The 17,783-nt window shown below is 48.2% G+C and overlaps 1 protein-coding gene across 3 annotated transcripts; it reads right to left on the minus strand.

Annotated features, from left to right (window-relative positions):
- Positions 1 to 672: 672 nt before the first annotated feature.
- RNH1 (ribonuclease/angiogenin inhibitor 1) lies at positions 673 to 13,633 on the minus strand. Of its 3 annotated transcripts, XM_071427650.1 has the most exons (11): positions 13,430 to 13,633; positions 12,524 to 12,655; positions 9,978 to 10,083; positions 8,181 to 8,351; positions 6,089 to 6,259; positions 5,265 to 5,435; positions 4,335 to 4,505; positions 3,683 to 3,853; positions 2,594 to 2,764; positions 1,681 to 1,851; positions 673 to 1,464 (listed from the first exon to the last, which is right to left on the minus strand). In XM_071427650.1, the coding sequence occupies exons 3-11, from the start codon at positions 10,061 to 10,063 to the stop codon at positions 1,377 to 1,379; spliced, it is 1,371 nt and encodes a 456-aa protein (XP_071283751.1). In that variant the 5' UTR covers positions 10,064 to 10,083; positions 12,524 to 12,655; positions 13,430 to 13,633; the 3' UTR covers positions 673 to 1,376. The 3 variants fall into 3 exon arrangements, with proteins under 3 accessions (XP_071283751.1, XP_071283749.1, XP_071283750.1); XM_071427648.1 differs by lacking the exon at positions 12,524 to 12,655 and having other exon boundaries at positions 13,430 to 13,632; XM_071427649.1 differs by lacking the exons at positions 12,524 to 12,655; positions 13,430 to 13,633 and adding an exon at positions 11,669 to 11,711.
- Between the last annotated feature and the right edge of the window lie 4,150 nt (positions 13,634 to 17,783).

Consider the following 17,783-nt stretch of genomic DNA (forward strand, 5'->3'; position numbering starts at 1 on the left):
ATGGGTTAGTTTTTATTCATGGAGAAGACCAAAGCCAAAAGGAGAGGGTTTTTAGCATTTTGGGCAGTTATGAGAGACATGCCCTTAGGAAAAACCCAAATCCTATCCTTCACACTTGCCTGAAGACACAAGTAAACTATTCCTCATGCACCATTTTAGGTTTTTGAAGGCTACTGTAGAAACCACTTAGGTCAAATATTCTAGGACAAAGAAAAGCCAGCTGTGGCCTCTACAGGAAGAATGTGAGCAGCAAAAAGCAAAGCCTAGAGAACACCTTTACCCCTTAGGTGCCACACAGAATTTGCCAGTGAAGGAAACACCAAGTGACCACTCCAGGAAGAGACATTGGGGAATGGGATTTTTTTGCCATTCATTCTGCAAGGCCAGCCAAGGACAATGCCAGGCTTGCCTTCTCTATTTTTAAATCCATATTCATGCTTTTGTGGTTTAGGTGTGCAGCAGTTGCATTTTCTGTTGGAACAAGGGTTTGTTACAACTCTGGGCATGAAACCCTAGTGTCTCCTGAAAACTGAAATGTCTTCTAGGCTTGTTCTTTGCCTAAAGCCTTGACTAAGATCTTCTCCTGGCATGTTTCAGCTAGGGACTTACCAAAAACAAACAAGTAAACCAAGGTGTTGGTAGTGTTGCAGTTCACAAATAACAACATTGGTCTTAAAGGAGAAATATACAGATATATTTATTTTTATAAGTAGAAAAATTAAGTATAAAGTTCCTGTAGAACTACTCTTTGCCAGATCAAACATATCAATCATTTAATCATTTCCCATACTAGCAGAAATGCACACAGCATCTTTTGTTGGTAGGAAAATCACCTTTCAAAGGACATGAATTTTGATATTGCACAGCTGAACAGCTGCTCATTTCTTTTTTTCTCTTGTGCCTTGGCCACCACTGCTTTTCCAAGAACTCTTTTAGGGAAAGACAGGGGAGAGCTCAATTTTAGATTAAAAACATTTAGGTTTTTTTGAAAGCCTTCCCCAGAGACCTATCAAAAGCACCACCCAGTAACAATCCAGTGGGTAGTTCTCTTGCCTTGGGAAGGAGCTTCTTTAAAGCCCAGCTAATTCGTTAGAAGGGATTACAGGATTAAAGAGCTCCTAAGGGCTAGAGACCCACTTCTCCAAGACAGTAATTGTTTATTTCAAGGATAGTGATGCTGCAGCTTTCATGAGTCTCAGAGTTAGTACATCCAGAGATGCAGAGAAGGCCGATCAGCTCCCCAGACACCCACTCGGGGAATCCACAAATGGTTTTGGTACAAGAAAATTCCCTATTAAGTTAATTAGTTTTACGTATGGAAAGTTCAGATTAAGAAGAGGACGTTGCTTTGACGTTGTTCTGCAGGCAGTCACCACTCATGAAATGATCTTCACTTCAGGCTTGGACTCTTCCAAGGCTCTCAGTTCATCATCCACTTCAGAACTCCACAAAATGTCATACAAACTACACCAAAACAAAAAGGCAAGTGAGATTTAGTGAGCATCCTCCTGTTAAGGGAAAAGTCAGATGCACAACTGGCCAGTATGGGAAGGTCATATGCCAGGAAGGGCCCCATCTAGCTCTAAGAGCAGCCAGAAATTGGCTTTACAGCCCAGGACCCCCTTAGTCCCTGACCAGCAGCAGCCTCCCACCCCTGCCAGGGCTACCACCATTGCTCACATTAACTGCTGCACGTTGCAGCTGGGCTTCTTCAAGGCTTCACAGATCTTCCTGATGCCTTCGTCTTCCAGAGGGTTGTAGCTCAGGTCCAGCTCAGTGAGGCACTGCTTGGTGGCCATGACAGTGGCGAGGGTGGCACAGCAGCCTGCTGTCAGGTCACAGTTCCCCAGCCTGCAGGGAGAGGAGGGAGAGGCCAGCACAGTGAGCCCTGGCTCCAGGAAACCCTGCCCACACCTGGGCAGCAGGTATGGACATCCCCAGCATGAACCAGAGATCCTGGCAAAGATGGCATCTCTGAGACAGCAGCAGGGCTGGCCTGTGGTCTTGCCACAGAGACAGCTGCCCTCATGGTGACTGCTGAACACCTCAAAGGCCTCCCTAAAGCATAACAGTGTGTGGCTATGGGCACAGGAGGAACCCACTGAAGTTATTCCCAAATTGACCACCATGCATCATCTTCTCTTATCACTATACTTGAGACTTGCAACCATCTCTCTGAAGAGGGCAACAGAGGGCTCTCAGTTGATGACCAAGTAGCTATAAGTGGTCAAAAGACACTTTCTGGGACAGACTTGCAAGTCTTACTGATGTCTCCCATGACCCATCTGCTTCACTCACTCACTGTGAATTCAGGCATCAGAGCACAGCTCCGGCTTCTGTCCAACAGCATGGAGAGAACAAGCACTAAGCGTCAGACAGCCCAGAGCTGGGCTCAGCTGGGAAGGGAACAGGCTCATGGGGAAGGCAAATTCCACCCCAGGGCTGGAGGTGATGCTCCAGCTGGCTGCCTGCTCCTTCTGGTGAGGCTGGACCAGCACTTGTGGACCATAAGGACATAAGGACCATGGAAGTACAAGACAAAGGTTGAATTCAGACAGCAAGAGAGAAGACAACTTCTGAGAGTGCACCTTACCAGAGGGACTGGATGTTGCAGTTGGGGTGCATCAGCCCTTCACACAGGAGCTCCACACCTGCATCTCCCAGCTTGTTCTCACCTATGTGCAGTACTTTCAGGTGCTTGTTGGTGCTGAGAGCAGAGCTGACAGCCTTGCAGCAAGCAGTGGTGAGCCCACACTCCCTAACCCTGCAAGGCAAAAGTGAGATGAGATCTAGGTGGGACACCTGGAGACTATGAGGCACTGTTCACTTCTTTACATTTATTCAACAGGAGCCCAGACAGTGGGAACAGAGGAACCAGGGCTTTCCTGCAATCACTGTACTCCTCTCAATGCCTGTCTGCTCAGTCCTTTCTGGGCAGTACCTCTCCCACTCTTTATGTGGCACGTCTGTCCTAGAGCGTGCACCTGCCCAAGAAGCACAGGACCAAAGAAGGATGACCTGTGCTGCTCTAACAGTCACTGGTGGCTCCACTGTGTACTCCTGAGGCACCCCATTGACTTCCAGGCCACCAGGGCAAGAACCCAGCTGGGGGCAGGAGCTGAATCTGCAATGTAGGAAAATTCAAGTTCTAAGTGAATGAACAAATTTCCTCTCCTACACTATCCCAGCCTAAAAGGTAAGACAGTCAACAGGACAGGATGATGAGACATGTTTAATGTCACTAGAGCTTTCTTTTGTCTCATTAGTGAGAGTTTAGCTCCAGTGGAGAACCTGAGATATCTGATCACAGCACTCATTTTGCTATTTCATTAGGCCTTTCAGACTTCAAAAGTCTCTTAACTGTCATTTGTTGCATGATAAAACAATTAATTAGAAGCTCTGCAAGCGATGCTTGGTCTCCTTTCGGTTGTAACAGGATAACTGTGATGGTGCACATCTTCAAAGTGTCTATGAGTTTAGAAATACAAATCCTTTTAAAGTCTTTAAGTCTAGAAAAGCCCTTTTTAACTCTATAAATCCTTTCAGTAACAACCAGCAGAAGTTGCTTGTGGAACCGCCACAACTGAGGATCTATCTGGGTGGGCATTACTTCACCTTACATCTTTCTTCAGTGAGGCCTCCAAAGAAAGCAGTAGATATGTGAAACTTGACAGCAGCTCACCATAGCTCCTGAAGTTTAGATTTGGGATCCTTGAGTGCCTGACAGAGCATTTCCATCCCTGAGTCTCTCAGGTTATTGTCTATCAGACTGATCTCTGTGAGGGTCTCCTTTGTACTGATGAGTCTGGAGAGATCTTTACAGCTAGCACTTGTGAGATCACAATCCCATAACCTGCAGGGAAGAACAAAATGTTATTTTCTCCCAAGAATGACTTAGATTAGAAAACAGAGTCCTGTTTTAGTAGTCTGAATGTCTGGTTACATTGTCTCATTTTCTTGTATCCTTTCATACATCATACAACACAGCTTCCTCCTTTCCTTACTTTCCACTTGCTGCACCAAAAGCTCTGCTTGTAACACACAAAAAAAGAAACAGAAATATGCAATTCTAGTAGACAGCTAACTCAACTGGAAGCCAAGACAATGCCATCATAAACTTCTATTTGGCCTCTCACCAGAATTTGATCCAAGCAATTTCAGTGGTCCTACTTGTTCATGGTGTTCTCCACCCAGTTTTTGGGAATTCACTGATTTGCAGCTGAGACACTTTTTTGACCATAAAGGGTAAATGAGAAATTTCCACTTTGGAGCAAACCAGCAGCACAACCTAAACAGCTCAGAAGCTGCAGAAGGAAACCTCTGCCCACCCTTACCACAGCTTTTGGATTTTGCAGCTAGGATGCATCAGTCCCTGGCACAGCAGAGCCAGACCGGAGTCCCCGATCTTGTTGTCTCCCACAGAAAGATCCATCAGAGATGACTTGTTCCTGAGAACAGCACTAATCTCCATACAGCTGTCACTGGTTATGCCACAGTTCTCCAGGCTGCAGGAAAAAGCACAGTTGGAGTTGCTGCTCCAGACCCACCCGTGTTAGATACACCCCAATACCCAGTTCAGACTGAGAAGGGTCCTTGCTGCAAACCAGTGCAGCTCAGCCAGGCACTGCTACATCCTGCAAGGTTCAGGGAAGATACTGATGTCCAAGATGGGACTCTGGGTGAGGTTCTGCTCACTGCTTCTGCATTTCATGAGGCTGCAGGGCACTTTGACCCAGCCATTCATATGCACTAATGCAAGGATCATTCTTGCCAAACTTCCCTTTTTATCAGTTATCTGTTTTAAGAGGAGCTTTTGGCAGCATCACACAATGAGTCCCTGCTGAGCCAACCCCTGCTGAACCTCAGGGGCAAGATAAAATGAATTGTGCTTTTCCCAGAAAGCCCTTCATGGGCTTTACCACAGAAATGAGGCCAAACCCGGCACCTTTGTTTTATAGCAAAAAAGGGCTCTGAATAAGTATACTCAACAGGCTGGTAATTCCAGTTTAAGAACTAGAGCAACTGAGGGTGATTGTTCCTCTCCTCTGAGACACAGGTGGGCAGTCTTCCTTAGTAAGTGGTGGTTTAACCTGGAGTGCCAAAAACCCCAGACCTTTGTGTGCAGTTTCCAGTTACGTAAATCTGAGCCAGCCAAAAATCTGGCCTACATTTCAAGCATTCCTGACAACAATTTTTCCTGTCCTATGGATGGTGTGACTAGCAGCAGCACTAGCTGCCATTAGAGATGACCAGCTCTTCCTTACTGTAGTAGCTCCAGGTTGCAGCTTGCCTCCACCAGGCCCCGGCACAGCTGCTTTACAGCTGTATCTCCCAGCGTGTTGTTGCTCAGGCTGAGCTCCTTCAGGCTGGGCTTGCTTTGCAGAGCAGCATTGAGAGCTTCCACAATATCAGCTGTGAGTTCACAGTACTCCAGCCTGCAAGAAGAAAAGAAGTCCAGGCAAAAAGACAACCCTCCTTACGCATCCTGCTACCAACAACAATCAGCTGAGCCTGGTGTGCGTTAGCCAGGGCAGAAAACATGCCAATGTGAGTTGAGATCAGGCAATGCATAAAACCAGACATAACTGTAAGCTTTTAACAGCATCTCTCTGCTCATTTCAGGAAGCATTAATTCTTAAACTAGATCCCAGGGGACCCTAGCAAGACCAGTTTTTACACTAGGCCTCCACTGAATCAGTGTACAGGCAGCTTGGAGCACAGGGCTGAGCTCTGCACTGCAACACCATCAAGAGCCTCAACTCTGGGCCTGCCCAGGGGGAGCTGGGGGCTGCAAATATGCCCAGGTCCTGCTCAGTCATGAAACAAAGACCAAGGGCAGCAGAATCTGATGTTTCCTGGGCATCTGAGAGGTCTTGCATTTACAGCCACCGCTGCCAGGAGGGCTAAACAAAGCCTATGGGAACAGACACTGGACTTCCAAACCCACAAGATCCACCTGCATGAATAAATATGACAATTTCAGGTAAAAGAAGAACAAATCCACACCTGGCAACAAAACTCCAGCTTGCGTCAAGGGAAAAGCAAGCATGGCCTGTGTGATGACTGAAAAAGCCCAGTGACTACTTACTGCAGCTTCTGCAGCTTACAGCTGGGGTTCATCATCCCTTGGCACAGCACCTTCACTCCAGCAGTTCCCAGCCTGTTATCCCCTACATGCAGCTCTGTCAGGGATGGCTGGGCACTGAGGACGGAGCGCAGGGTCTCACAGCTGGCACTCGTCAGGTTGCAGTTTTGCAGCCTGCAGGAGAGAGAGAAATGCACTCCTAGAATTACAGAGGTTCTTCTCAGAGAGCTTTATTTGCTGAGGTTGGAGCTCGGAAAGGACACCACAGCTCTGATGGTGCATAGCCCTCTAGGAAGTGGTTTGTCCAGGTTAGTACCATTATTTTACAGGTGTGCCATAATATTTCATCAACTACATCTGTGCTACAAATAACAGCTCCCCTGCTTCCTTCAGTGTAATCACTCATACAGCATCTCCAGCAGAATAAGGATTCACCCTATAGGTAGCCCCACAACTGGTTTCTAGAAGTGGTTTAAATATCAGGAGACTGACCCCAGATATAAAGCAAAGGCATCTTATGATTTCTCGCCCCCTCTAGAAATGTGATCCAGAGTCAGTAGAAGTTAAAATCTCATCCAACCATGGACATAATTTAGTTTAATGGTATAGTACAAGAAGGATCTATGAAGTTGATCCTTCAGCACTCAGGCTTGGAGAAGTAGCATAGGAACTGTGCTGATATTGCTGTGGGGTGTTTATAGAATTATTGGATACGACTTTAGAGCAATAGAGAGGTGTTGTGCAGGAAGGTTTGACTTGGGTTTGCTTGCTCTTTTATTTCCTCTTATTCCTCTTATTCATTCCTCTTTATATTCCTCTTCCTTTTATTTCCTTTTTATTTGGTTTCTCTTTTATTTAAGGTACCTTACCAGAACCCCAAAAATGGACCATGTTTTTCTACAGAACTGAAAAACCCAGGCTGTTACTTGAGCATGAGGAGAAATCTGAAGCCTGGGGCAAACTCTCTGAAAAATTACTTAAGTCTTCCAGTACAGAGTACCACATTTACTTCTTGAAGGTCCATCAGAGAGCTGCAGTTTCATCAACTTCACAGTCAACATTCTTTCTATTTGCCTGAGTCCTCATTGCAGACGGCATAGGGACTTCAATATCTGAACCAAAAGTCATATTATTCTTACAAGTTAGTGTTCTGAGGATCCCAGATTCCTCTCAGGAGCTGGAGGATTCCTGCACCCTGCAGAAGAGATGCTGAACAGAGAAGGCAGAAGCCCTCTTTGAGGGCTTCTGAGGAGCAGAGCCAGCAGCCACTGGCTCTGACTACACCTCCTGCACCAGGGATGCTGAGAGAAGCCCACTAATGCTATAAATGTGGTGGGGTGCCTCCATAAAATGCCTCCTAGAGCCAGGGAACTCTCCAGTTTGCTGCATTCTGAGGATCACTGAACGATGCCAGATCCTGGGCTGGCACCCCCACTCCCCAAAGCTGAACCTCAAATGCATCTGATGAGAGTCCTTCATTGAATTTGAGGGGAATTTTCCACAGGTTGTATGTGGAAAATACAGGTTTTACACCTTGTACATACTCCTTTAGATTTGTGTGCTTGTGAGTGGGAATATACTGTAGCAAATGGACTGTGACTGTTGGTGTCCTAGATTATTAAATACTTTAGATATGTAAGTTAGGCCTGTGAGTTACTGTTGCATTATAGTAAATTCTATATGAAGCTTTGTTAAATTGTTTAACCCAAGCTATTAATGAAGTGCTGTTAAGTTTAAGTGCTGTTAAAACTTTTAGGGCTAAAGTATTGGTTCAGTCCAGAACTCAGTTTAGCAAAGATTCTGAACCTTGAAATTCAAAAGGACTGTCTTCTTTATTCACCCTTTCCTGTCCTCACCATTCCCCCTTCTCCCAGCCTCCATGTAGATAATTCTTCAGTTGACATTGGTTATTGACTTTAGATTTTTGTTTGCTTTTTCTCTACGTGCTTTAACCATCTAGTACGTAGTAGAGTGAACTTTGTCGACAAATTGTTGTGCTTTCACTTTTATATTAAACCTGCCTTTGATTCTTTAAGAGACCTCAAAACACTCATTTGTGACACAGGATAGAGCAAGACAATCAGTGGAGCTTTACCATAACTTCTGTAGGCTACAGCTTGGCGTCAGCAACCCTTTACACAGGTATTCAACACCTTCATCTCCCAGCTCATTGTTGTTCAGCTTCAGCTCTGTGAGGGATGGATTTGTGTTGATGATGGAAGAGAGATCCTCACAGTTACTGCTGGAGAGATTGCAGTCATCCAACCTGAAAGACAAGGACAGAAGGAGCACTTCAGTCCTCAGAGTTGCTCTGCTCTCCCAGGCTGGAGCACTGCTCATGAAAGCAGAGTGGGCAATGTTCCTGCTGTTCCTGGGATGCCTCCATAAGTATGTGCAGGACCTGCTGGGTGTTGCATGGCCCAAACCAAGGTGTCCTCTGGGCTGCACCACAGGATGGGCTGGAGGGCAGCTTCCCAAGCCTTGCTCCTCCTCTGTGCTGCACAGAAGTGGGCACAAATCATTCCCGTACAGCTGGAGGAAGCACCTCCACTTAAACAGTGACAGTGACAAACCATCTGCCAGCTTACAGGTGTCAGACTGGTTCTGCACTGAGAACTGCAGCCAGCCCAGAGACACTCATCAGCAGGTTGGTGTCTTGCAGGTGAGTCATGCTGGTTTGCACCATCTCCCTCCAGCAGGAATCTCAGCACACAAACCCTGAGTTTACAGTTTGGCAGCAACTTCCCCCATGGGATATCAGCATTCTTCTAGGTGCTACTGAATGGATGAGGATGAATTTAATTGAAAGGAAAGCCAAGGAAAGGATCAGGAGCACAGGACAGCCAGGGAGGTATAGAAGGAGGCAGAAAAGACACAGAGCAAAAAGAAGGTGTCATTGAGAACCGTACAGCCCCAGGCACAGCCACAGCCAGGAGTGCCAAAAGTTGCCTGGTCATTTCTCCTTAGACAAGAGTATGAAACTGAGGCTCTATGAGGGTTCTCCTTCCCTCCCCTTGCAAGAAGACATGGATTCCAATGGGATCATGTTCAACACTGATGAAACAACCCCTGCAGCAGTCACCCTTATCCATTGCCTCTGGAGCGGCCCAGCCTCTGCCCAGGAGACAACCATCCCACTGCTTTCTGCCACCCAAGGCAGGCCTTGGGAAGTCAAGGCCAGGCCCATGAAGCTTTGCCTGCAAAAGGCTCCTTTACAAAACAAAAGGAAGTTGCCCTCACCAGATGCAATGCCCTCCGAGGCACTGCTGGCATGAAGTGGCCCATCCTCTCCAGCCCCAGCAGGATGATGCCATCCCATGAAGTATGAGTTCCCAAACAGCAGAGGGGAAAGATTGCAGTAGCAACTCTTCTGGGCACTGTCCTACACCTTAAACCCCAGGAGATGGTTCCCTCCCATTGTTTGCTCAACAAACAAGGCTGGTACTTCTGAAGGTCAAGTGAAGAATTAAAAGCTGATGGCACACGGCTTGTACCTGACTACTGAAGCCAAAATCACTTGACAGCATCAAGCCTGCAACCCAAAGAGTGTGCAACCCAATAAGCACAGAGAGATGTCTTCCCCCTCTTGAGAGACAAAAGCAGAATAACCAAAACGGAGGTCAAATATTTAAATCACATTACCTAGCTGAGCCCTATGGCACACCAAGAAACAGGGCAACATTAACTACAGATAAATATCCTTTGGTATGAAGTAAAAATGCTTTGCAAGAGGATGGGGGTTTATCCATCCTTTAAATTAACTTTCTGGATAAAAATTCCTGTTGTTGTGCAATTTCTAAGTCCCAGGACAAACAGTTCTGAAGATGAAAAGCACAGGAAAGAAATGCAACAGTTCTTACTCAAAAGAGATAATACACAACACTTTACTTACCTGATGGTTTTGCAGGATTTCATTGTGGTCAGAAGTTCAGCCCATCTAGATGGGCTCATCTCTTCACACTGGATGTCAAGCTCCATTTTGACAGTTGAGATAAGACCTGAAAATTAAAACAAAATAAAATCACCTTTTTTTTTAAATTGACTGAGAAGCAATGATGTTCTTCAATCCTCCCAGCTCTCAGCCATGAGTCATACTGTGCAAAGGGGACAGATTATAATTTTCCAAAACCTGCAACCACCAGTACAAGGTCAGGAGAGTTGGAATGGTTTTGTCTGGGACTTGGGAAGGCCTTCCTCTGAGAGGAAAAAAGCACAGGAATCCTGAAGAGATATGGCAAAAGTCTGTTATCTGGAGGCTGCTTGTGTGAGAATAAGACACTCCCCTTCCCCCTCCAAGGGAGCTTAACCAGAAGGAGCTTTATGGGGGCACTGGTGCTACTCACTACTGCACTGCTGAGCCACACAGACACCAGCTCCACCAGCGTGGCACACCTGACCCATTGTGGACCCTCAAGCTGTACTTAAAATTGGGATATTTTTGAGAGAATTTGGGTGAATGCGGACAATGAGCATGAGAACTGCCTGGGCTCAAATTAAAAAATCTTGCTGGACACGTCTGTATGTGAGAAGTGGAACTTGCGTGGATGGGAGAGGTGTTCCCTCTACAATTCGATATCCAAGGTTTGAAAGATCACTCTGGTCAGGCGAATCCAAGTACAGAGAAGCTGGTAAGTGGATCTTTTTTTCTGCACAACGCTGTGTTTACAATCACTTCAGAAATCACTGCATTTCTGTCTGTTGTACAGAACAGCTCCAGATAAACGTGCTTGCACAAAAGCATGCCAAGGCCAGTAGCTGAGCCCTAGGTTTAGTCTGCAAGGGATGGGGTTAAAGGCAGCGCTGTAGAGTAGGTGACAAAATGCAGCCTTGGTCGGCTGGTTTGCCCAGCATGACTCAGACTACGGGACGGGGCATGAGAAAGAAATAATCCCTGAGCTATCCCATCGGAATGTGAGCTGCAGGCAGCCACCGTCTTCCCTCTCTGCAGTCCCCTCCTGCCGCCGTAACATCGCGGGGATCCCGAAGTGGCTTTTCCCGGAGGCCCGCCCGGTGCCAGCGCTGCCGTCAGGTCGCGCCCACAACAAACGCGGCACCCACGTGGGGCGGGGCGGCGCTCGGCAGCCGCGGCCGGACCGGGACACGGCGCCAGCGGCATCGTGAGCTCAGGACGCGCTCGGCCGCTGCCCTTCCCTTCCCAACGCGAGCGCTGCCGGGAATCCCGGCCCACGGCCTCCGTGGGATCGCACAACAGCCCCACGTGTCGCGGGGTGATGGGGATCGGAGCCAGCGGCGACACGCGAGGGGACAGTGGCAGCCGGACTGTCACAGCCCTCCCTCCCCGCGTCGCTCGGGCACTCTCCCGTTTTACCCCCGCCCGGATCGACAAAGGGTTCTTCCCCCAGCCCCGAGTTCTGCACCTTCCTGTGAGCCAAGGGGGGATCCCGTTCGGGGTCCCGGGCAGCGGCCCGGTCCTATCCCGGGGCACTGCCGCCACCGCCGCCGCCCCTGCCCGGTTCCCCCCGCGCCGCCGCCTCCCGCACCGCAAGCAGCGCTTCTCCCTCCCAGGCTTTCTTCCCTCCCTGCTCCCTCCGGCCCGGCCCGGCCCCGCTCCCCAGCTCCTACCGCCGTGCCGCCACCGCGCAGCTGCCGCCGGCTCCCCCCCGGCTCCGCCTCGTATCGCGGCGGGGAGGAGCAGGATCTGTCCCTCCTCCCCTTTTTCCCTTTCTTCCCCATTTTCCTCTTTCTCTCCCTTTTTCTTCCTCTGTTCCCTCCGTTTTCCCCCTCTCCCTTTTTTCCTGCCCTCTCTGACACTTAGCGCCCTTTCTCCTCTCTTTTCTATTTGTCTTTCTCTTTCTTAATTTTTCCTGACTTCTCCCTGCTTCCCTCTCCCCCTCTTTTCTGAGTTTCTTTCCCTCTTTCCCCTTCTTTCTTTCCTTCTCTACTCTCCTTTATCTGTTTCCTTCATATCTCCTTCCTTCCTTTTTCCTCACTCCGTTTTTTTCCCTTTTTACTTTCTATTTTCCTCTCATGCTTCCCCCTTCTCTATCCTTCCTTCCTTCCTTCCTTCCTTCCTTCCTTCCTTCCTTCCTTCCTTCCTTCCTTCCTTCCTTCCTTCCTTCCTTCCTTCCTTCCTTCCTTCCTTCCTTCCTTCCTTCCTTCCTTCCTTCCTTCCTTCCCTATTCTCTTTTGTTCCTTTTTCTACCCTCCGTTTTTCTGCTATCTCTCCTCTTACTCTGAATTTCCTCTTTTTCATCTCACCAGCTTCTCTAATTTTGTCCTCTTTTCCTCCCTTTCCTTTTACTCCTATCTCCTGTTGCCCTTTTTTTTTCCCATCCACCCTGATCTCCCTGATGCTCTTCCCCCTGCGCAGGAGCACTGGGATACATGGGAAACAAGCCAGGAGAAGGAGAAATCCCTATAATGAGGGGATGCATAAAGGGTGGGAGTATCAAACATAAAATGAGGTAGTGTACCAACCTCTGCTGTGTGCCGGGACCTGGAGCAAGATGGGAATGCAGGCAGGTCACCCAGGGCAGAGGCACCGGGGCAAGGTCTCAGCTAGGGGAGACAGGACTTCCCCAGGGAGCTCAGAACTAGGAATTATTTGAACTGGAAACAACAAAAATATCCTCAGTGGTCTCCCTGACTTACAGTTTACAGACGGCTGTGCATGGGGGCCAGCTTGGAGGGCCTGGGAAGTGCCTGCTCCCTATCCCTGTCACCAGTCCTATCCGGGACGCGTTCCCTCATTAGTGCAACACGCCGGGCAGAGAGCTGCACGTCGCTGGCACAAAGGCCCCTCTCTCTGAGCTCTTTGGAACGAAGCTGTGACAGCAGTGGAGGATGGGCGCCTCGGGCTTGTGCTGTGCCAGGCCTGCTGCCCTGCCGGGCTCTCCCCGTGTCACTGCCCCCAGCCGACCCCAGTGACCAGCGGCTGTCCCGCACACCCGCCCCGAGGCAGGGCGAGGGTGGCAGCGCTTGGTCAGGGCTGGAAGGCATTCGTCATCCCTTGGCTCGCTTCCTCCCCCGCCTGCCGGCTACTCCCTGTCTCCCTCCCTATTGTTTCCCCGTAGTTTTAGCCCCGGTAAAAGCTCATTCAGATTTTCACAAGACCGAACAAAGAAAGGTTTTGAAGTGCCGAGAGGGACTAGGCAACACCCCGACTTGCCTTCCTCCCTCCACTCCCAAAATCTCAGCATCTCCCCCAGATTTTTCTTCCTACCAACACCCTCTTCCCATAACCCTGGCTCACACAACAGTTCAACTAAGCCCAGCCAGCTGTTCCCTACAAAGCACGGCTTTAAAATGGTTCCGTGCTCCTCCCCGGGAAGCAGGAGGGAAAGTTTCGAGAGTTTCAGAGCTGTTTTTGCCGCTGGTACGTACCTTGCTGTTGTCGGTTCTGTGCGGGAGGCGAGGGGGGCCGAGCTGGCGCCTTCCTGCTGCCGTTACCACGCAACCTCTGCTGTCGTACACACGGTGCCTGCTAGAGGGAGGGAAACAGTTTTGGGCTCTGACGGCTTTTTTCCTCCCGTGGCAGCTCTTCAGGGCCTTGCAGAGCAAGCACTGTGCACAAAATTGTGTCCGGCTTGTGATGAAGCAAATGTTGTAAAAAGCTCCTGATGGTGACAGAGGCAGCTTTTACTTCTCACACCGTATCATGTGGCCACTTGCCATTGTTTAGCCCAGAGCGAGGGAGTAGTTGCCACTGAAGGATCCATCTGAAAATGAGGCCACGGCAGTGTTGAAATGTGGGTAGAGATGATGGAGTTTGTGTAGTCTCTCCATTCTCCAGGCAAGCCTGTCCTGCCAGGCCTAGGAGTGATGCTGAGCACATTACTGCCTACCTGTCACCTTACCTGGGGGTTCTGCATCCGTCTTCCCAGCAGGGGCTAGGACACTGGCAGCTCCCTGCTTCTACACAAGCTGAGTGCTCACACTGCCTGGAAGGGTCCCTTGGGCACAGCCCTGGTTGTGTCTCCCTAAAACTGCCCCTCAGCAGCAAGCATGGACCTCACTCCTATACCTCCTTCTCCTAAATTCCCACTGGTTCTTCTCCTCCTCAAGGGAAACCCTGCCATCACTCAAGCTGCATTGCACAATAGCTGTGGGTTGAGGTAACCTGCCTTCTTTTCCCACTCTCAATGGTGTGAAGATGAATTAATGTTTCAATGGCCAGCAAATGATCCAGTAGCAGAAGGACAGATTTGTCTTTCCCTCCTGGGGCTGCCAATGCTGACAGAGATGATTGTAGAATGATGACCTGGGAAACAGAGCCTTTGTTGAGCCACAGGAGAAACACTAGAGGCTTTCCCTCCAGCTGCTTTTATTACCCTTCTCCTGGAGGAGATGGAAACCAATCACCAGGAGAGCCCAATGAGCTAAAACCCACTTTTCTCAGTGCCCAGAAGAGAGTTGAAAGCCAGAGAATTTACCTCTTCCCTATTCTCTCTCAGGGGACTCCACACAAAGAATTTGCTAGAACAGTCCTTGTGCTTCTGGGTCTGACCTGAAACCTGCTGAAGCACAGGCAAGATCTTGGGGATGGCCTGAGCTCCTGGCTTTGGTGTTTGTTGGATGCTCCCTGGCAGGCAAATGGAGGGGATGCTGAGGCTGGTGCAGGATGTCTCTGCCCTTTTTGCTTGGCATGATGCTTTCAGGAAGACCACCAGTGTTAGGAAGAAAGTTTATGCTGACAGGAGATCTCCCAGTCAATCAGGCAATTTGAAGTCAATGCCTGTCATTCAGCCCAACAGCAAAGGTGTCATTGCCTATCCAGCCACTGCTGGCATCTCTCTGCTCTTGGTTCCCGCTTCACTGAACTTATCAGGAGTCTCTAAAGGACAAAGTCTAGTGTTTGTTAGAGGTTTCAGAGAGGTTCATGTCACGTGGGCCTTCTGTAGACCTCCTGCCCTGGGCAAAGCACCCAATACACTCTGGTCTGTGTTGGTGAAATATTAGATTTATAGGCCAAATAGCCATGCCAAAAGGTTATGTGCCTCTGTCTCCTTGTCAACCCTTTGGCTGCCCTCACTGCAGGGACAACAAAAGGTATCTCTGGAAAAATCTATTGTCCTTTCCCCAGCAAGCAGGACAGGCCATCCTGCTCATCGAGATACACACAAATCCAGAGGAAATGATACAAAATGGGGATGAGAAAGCCAACCGCAAACACCAGTAAGAAATACCTGTGACCTGTGTGTGTGTTGCCACAGAAACAGTGGAAGACTCCTGGCATGGAAGGCATGCCCATTTGGTTATTTGTACAGACTCAGGCTGATTCCTTAAAGATGCCTTCAGGAGTGTGGCAGTGACATCTGCCCTGTGTTCCCCTCTTTATCACAGTTTCCCATTATCCTTTCTGAGTTCATTCAAATTTATCTCCTCTTTTTTTAGATCCTCTCCCTCTTTTGGTCTTTGTAGCAGGGAGAGAGAGCACGGTGATGCCCATCTTGCCCCTGCTGCCTTTGGGCACAGCTGGCATGAAAGCATGAAGTGCAGGTCTTCTGTCCTGGGATCTGAGGAAGTTGAGATGTGTCTCTGCATTTAAGATGACTTCATTGTAAAACTAAATTTATGCACATAACCCTAGAGTAAACTTACAAAAGAATACTTAAATTAAGGCCATTAGTGTAAACTGAAGACTCTGCCTCTTCCCCTTCTAGCAGTTTCCTGTTCTGTCCTCTCTGCTCTTATGATGCCTCTGTGCATATACTTAATGGTAATTAAAGACAATAAACTTCTAAGAGTAGTGACAGATCTTTTTCTAACTTGACTATGTGATCCCTACCAGAAAATTCATTCCATAAATTCAGCTGTGGAGATCAAAACAGCAAGCTGTAAGCATGTGCCCAGCTCCATTTGTTGCAGTGAGTGATTTGTTTATATCCTACTTGATCCATTGCTGGAAGCCATTTGTTCCTTGAGCTTGTGTGCAAACTTGAAGTAAGGCTTTGTAGGGTGAGGAAATGCAAAACCTAGGTCATTCCTGAAGAGTCAGTGGGCTGATTAAGCACTGGGGAGCAAAGTATTTGTGGAGCTAGAGTGGAGAACCTGACACTGTGGCTTAAGTGATGCCTCAGGAGCAAAAAAAAAAAAAAAAAAAAAAAGGAGGTCAATGTGTTGGTAGCAAGCTGTTAGTGGGGTGGCTGAGCAAGGTTTGGGTTTTTCAGCAAATACAGGGAATAGCTCACCCTGACTTGCATGTGTGCACACACACATATGGATGTTCCATACTGTGGCAGCTCATTATAGATTCCCACAAGAAAACCATTAGGGAGGAAATTCTTGCTGTTCTGATGTGGTCGCCTTGTTCTTGTAAAAGAAAAGCTGTTGTTTCCATGTTGCACTGGTTTTGTTTATTGGGGAGTGGAGAGCATTATAATGAAATAGTGCTGTATGTGTAATACTTTATCCCTGTGGATATAGCCTTTCACAGTGGGTCCAGCGAAAATGGAGCCCCCAAAAAATGGAGCTTCCCAGATATGTTCATCAACCAACACATCTGCAGAAAAAGTACTGTCAGAGGAATTTTTCTCACATCCCTGCTTTTCTTCTTCATCTTCTGTCTCAGCCTGCCGCAGTGTTTGCCTGCCCGTCTGCAGAGGGCGATGCAGCATCAGTTTGACCAGACCAATGGTCCTCTGGTTTTCCCTCATCCCGAAGTTGCCCTTGGTCACCAAGACATTGCAGGGGTTGAGGGCTGGGATGGGGCCACAGCTAGAGGGGAAAACGAGAGGACCAGAGCAGAAACACAGGTGTATTTCACAGCGCAGTCTCTTTCATGCCAGCTGTGCAGCAGCTGATGAAATGGGAGACTGCAATGGATTTCACTTTCCTGTTAAATCCTGCTGTACAGGAAGACTTGAATAATTTGCTGAAACTTTGAAGGCCACGGTAGGGACAGCTGGTTATTTCATTAGTTTGTACAGGACTCAGAAGTGTAAGTTTAAATCAGCTTTAAAAGGCAAGAATGAAATCTTGAAGTGAAAAGAACCCCAACAACCATACACTTATCTGGTTTTCAGACTTCAGTTTGCCCGTTAGCACTGCCTGTTTGCAGAAAGGAATAGTAGATGTCCTCTGCCAGTAGAGACATGTCTCTCTAGTCTCCATGAGAATACCCATGAGAATTCATGGGTATTCGTGCCCCAAAAAATCACTTTGTATCCTAGAGTCGCGATGGTTGGAAAAGACCTCAAAATGATCATGTACATCTGTTAACCCAGCATCACTGTGTTCATCACTAAACCATAGCCCAGAGTTACATCCACATGCCTTTTGAACACTTCCAGGGATGAGGATTCCAACTTACCTGGGCAGCCTGTTCCAATGCCTGACTATCCTTTCAGAGAATACTTTTTTTCCTACTATCCAATCTAAACCTCCCATGACACAACCTGAGGCCATTTCCACTCATACTGTAACTTGTCACCTGTGAGAAGAGACCCCTTCACCTCACTAAAACTCCTTTCAGGTAGTTGTAGAAGTGATGGGGTCTCCTGAGCTTCCTTTTCTCCAGGCTAAACAACTCCAGTTCCCTCAGCTGCTCCCCATAAGACTTGTGCCATAAAAAACCCCACTGGATCCTCTCTTTAATCCGGTTCTTCCTTGGATGATCAGAATTAATTTGCTGCAAAGGCATGGGGGTGGGATATTTTGGAGTCTCCTCAGGTATAGGCTGGGGTCGGTGAGCAGCTGAAAGCTGAATTTCATTCTTTGTCATTGAAATTTGCCAGAA

This window comes from Agelaius tricolor, unplaced genomic scaffold, assembly GCF_023055355.1.
Source record: "Agelaius tricolor isolate 1412-34295 unplaced genomic scaffold, bAgeTri1.0.p SCAF_5, whole genome shotgun sequence".
Lineage (NCBI taxonomy): Eukaryota > Metazoa > Chordata > Aves > Passeriformes > Icteridae > Agelaius > Agelaius tricolor.

Coding starts and splice junctions, on each gene's coding strand:
- RNH1 (XM_071427650.1), bottom strand. CDS start 10,063: ATGGAGCTTGACATCCAGTGTGAAGAGATGAGCCCATCTAGATGGGCT. Junction 5,436..6,088: donor TGTAAGCTGCAGAAGCTGCA/GTAAGTAGTCAC, acceptor TTCTTCTTGCAG/GCTGGAGTACTGTGAACTCA. Junction 2,765..3,682: donor TCTAAACTTCAGGAGCTATG/GTGAGCTGCTGT, acceptor TTTGCCTTGCAG/GGTTAGGGAGTGTGGGCTCA.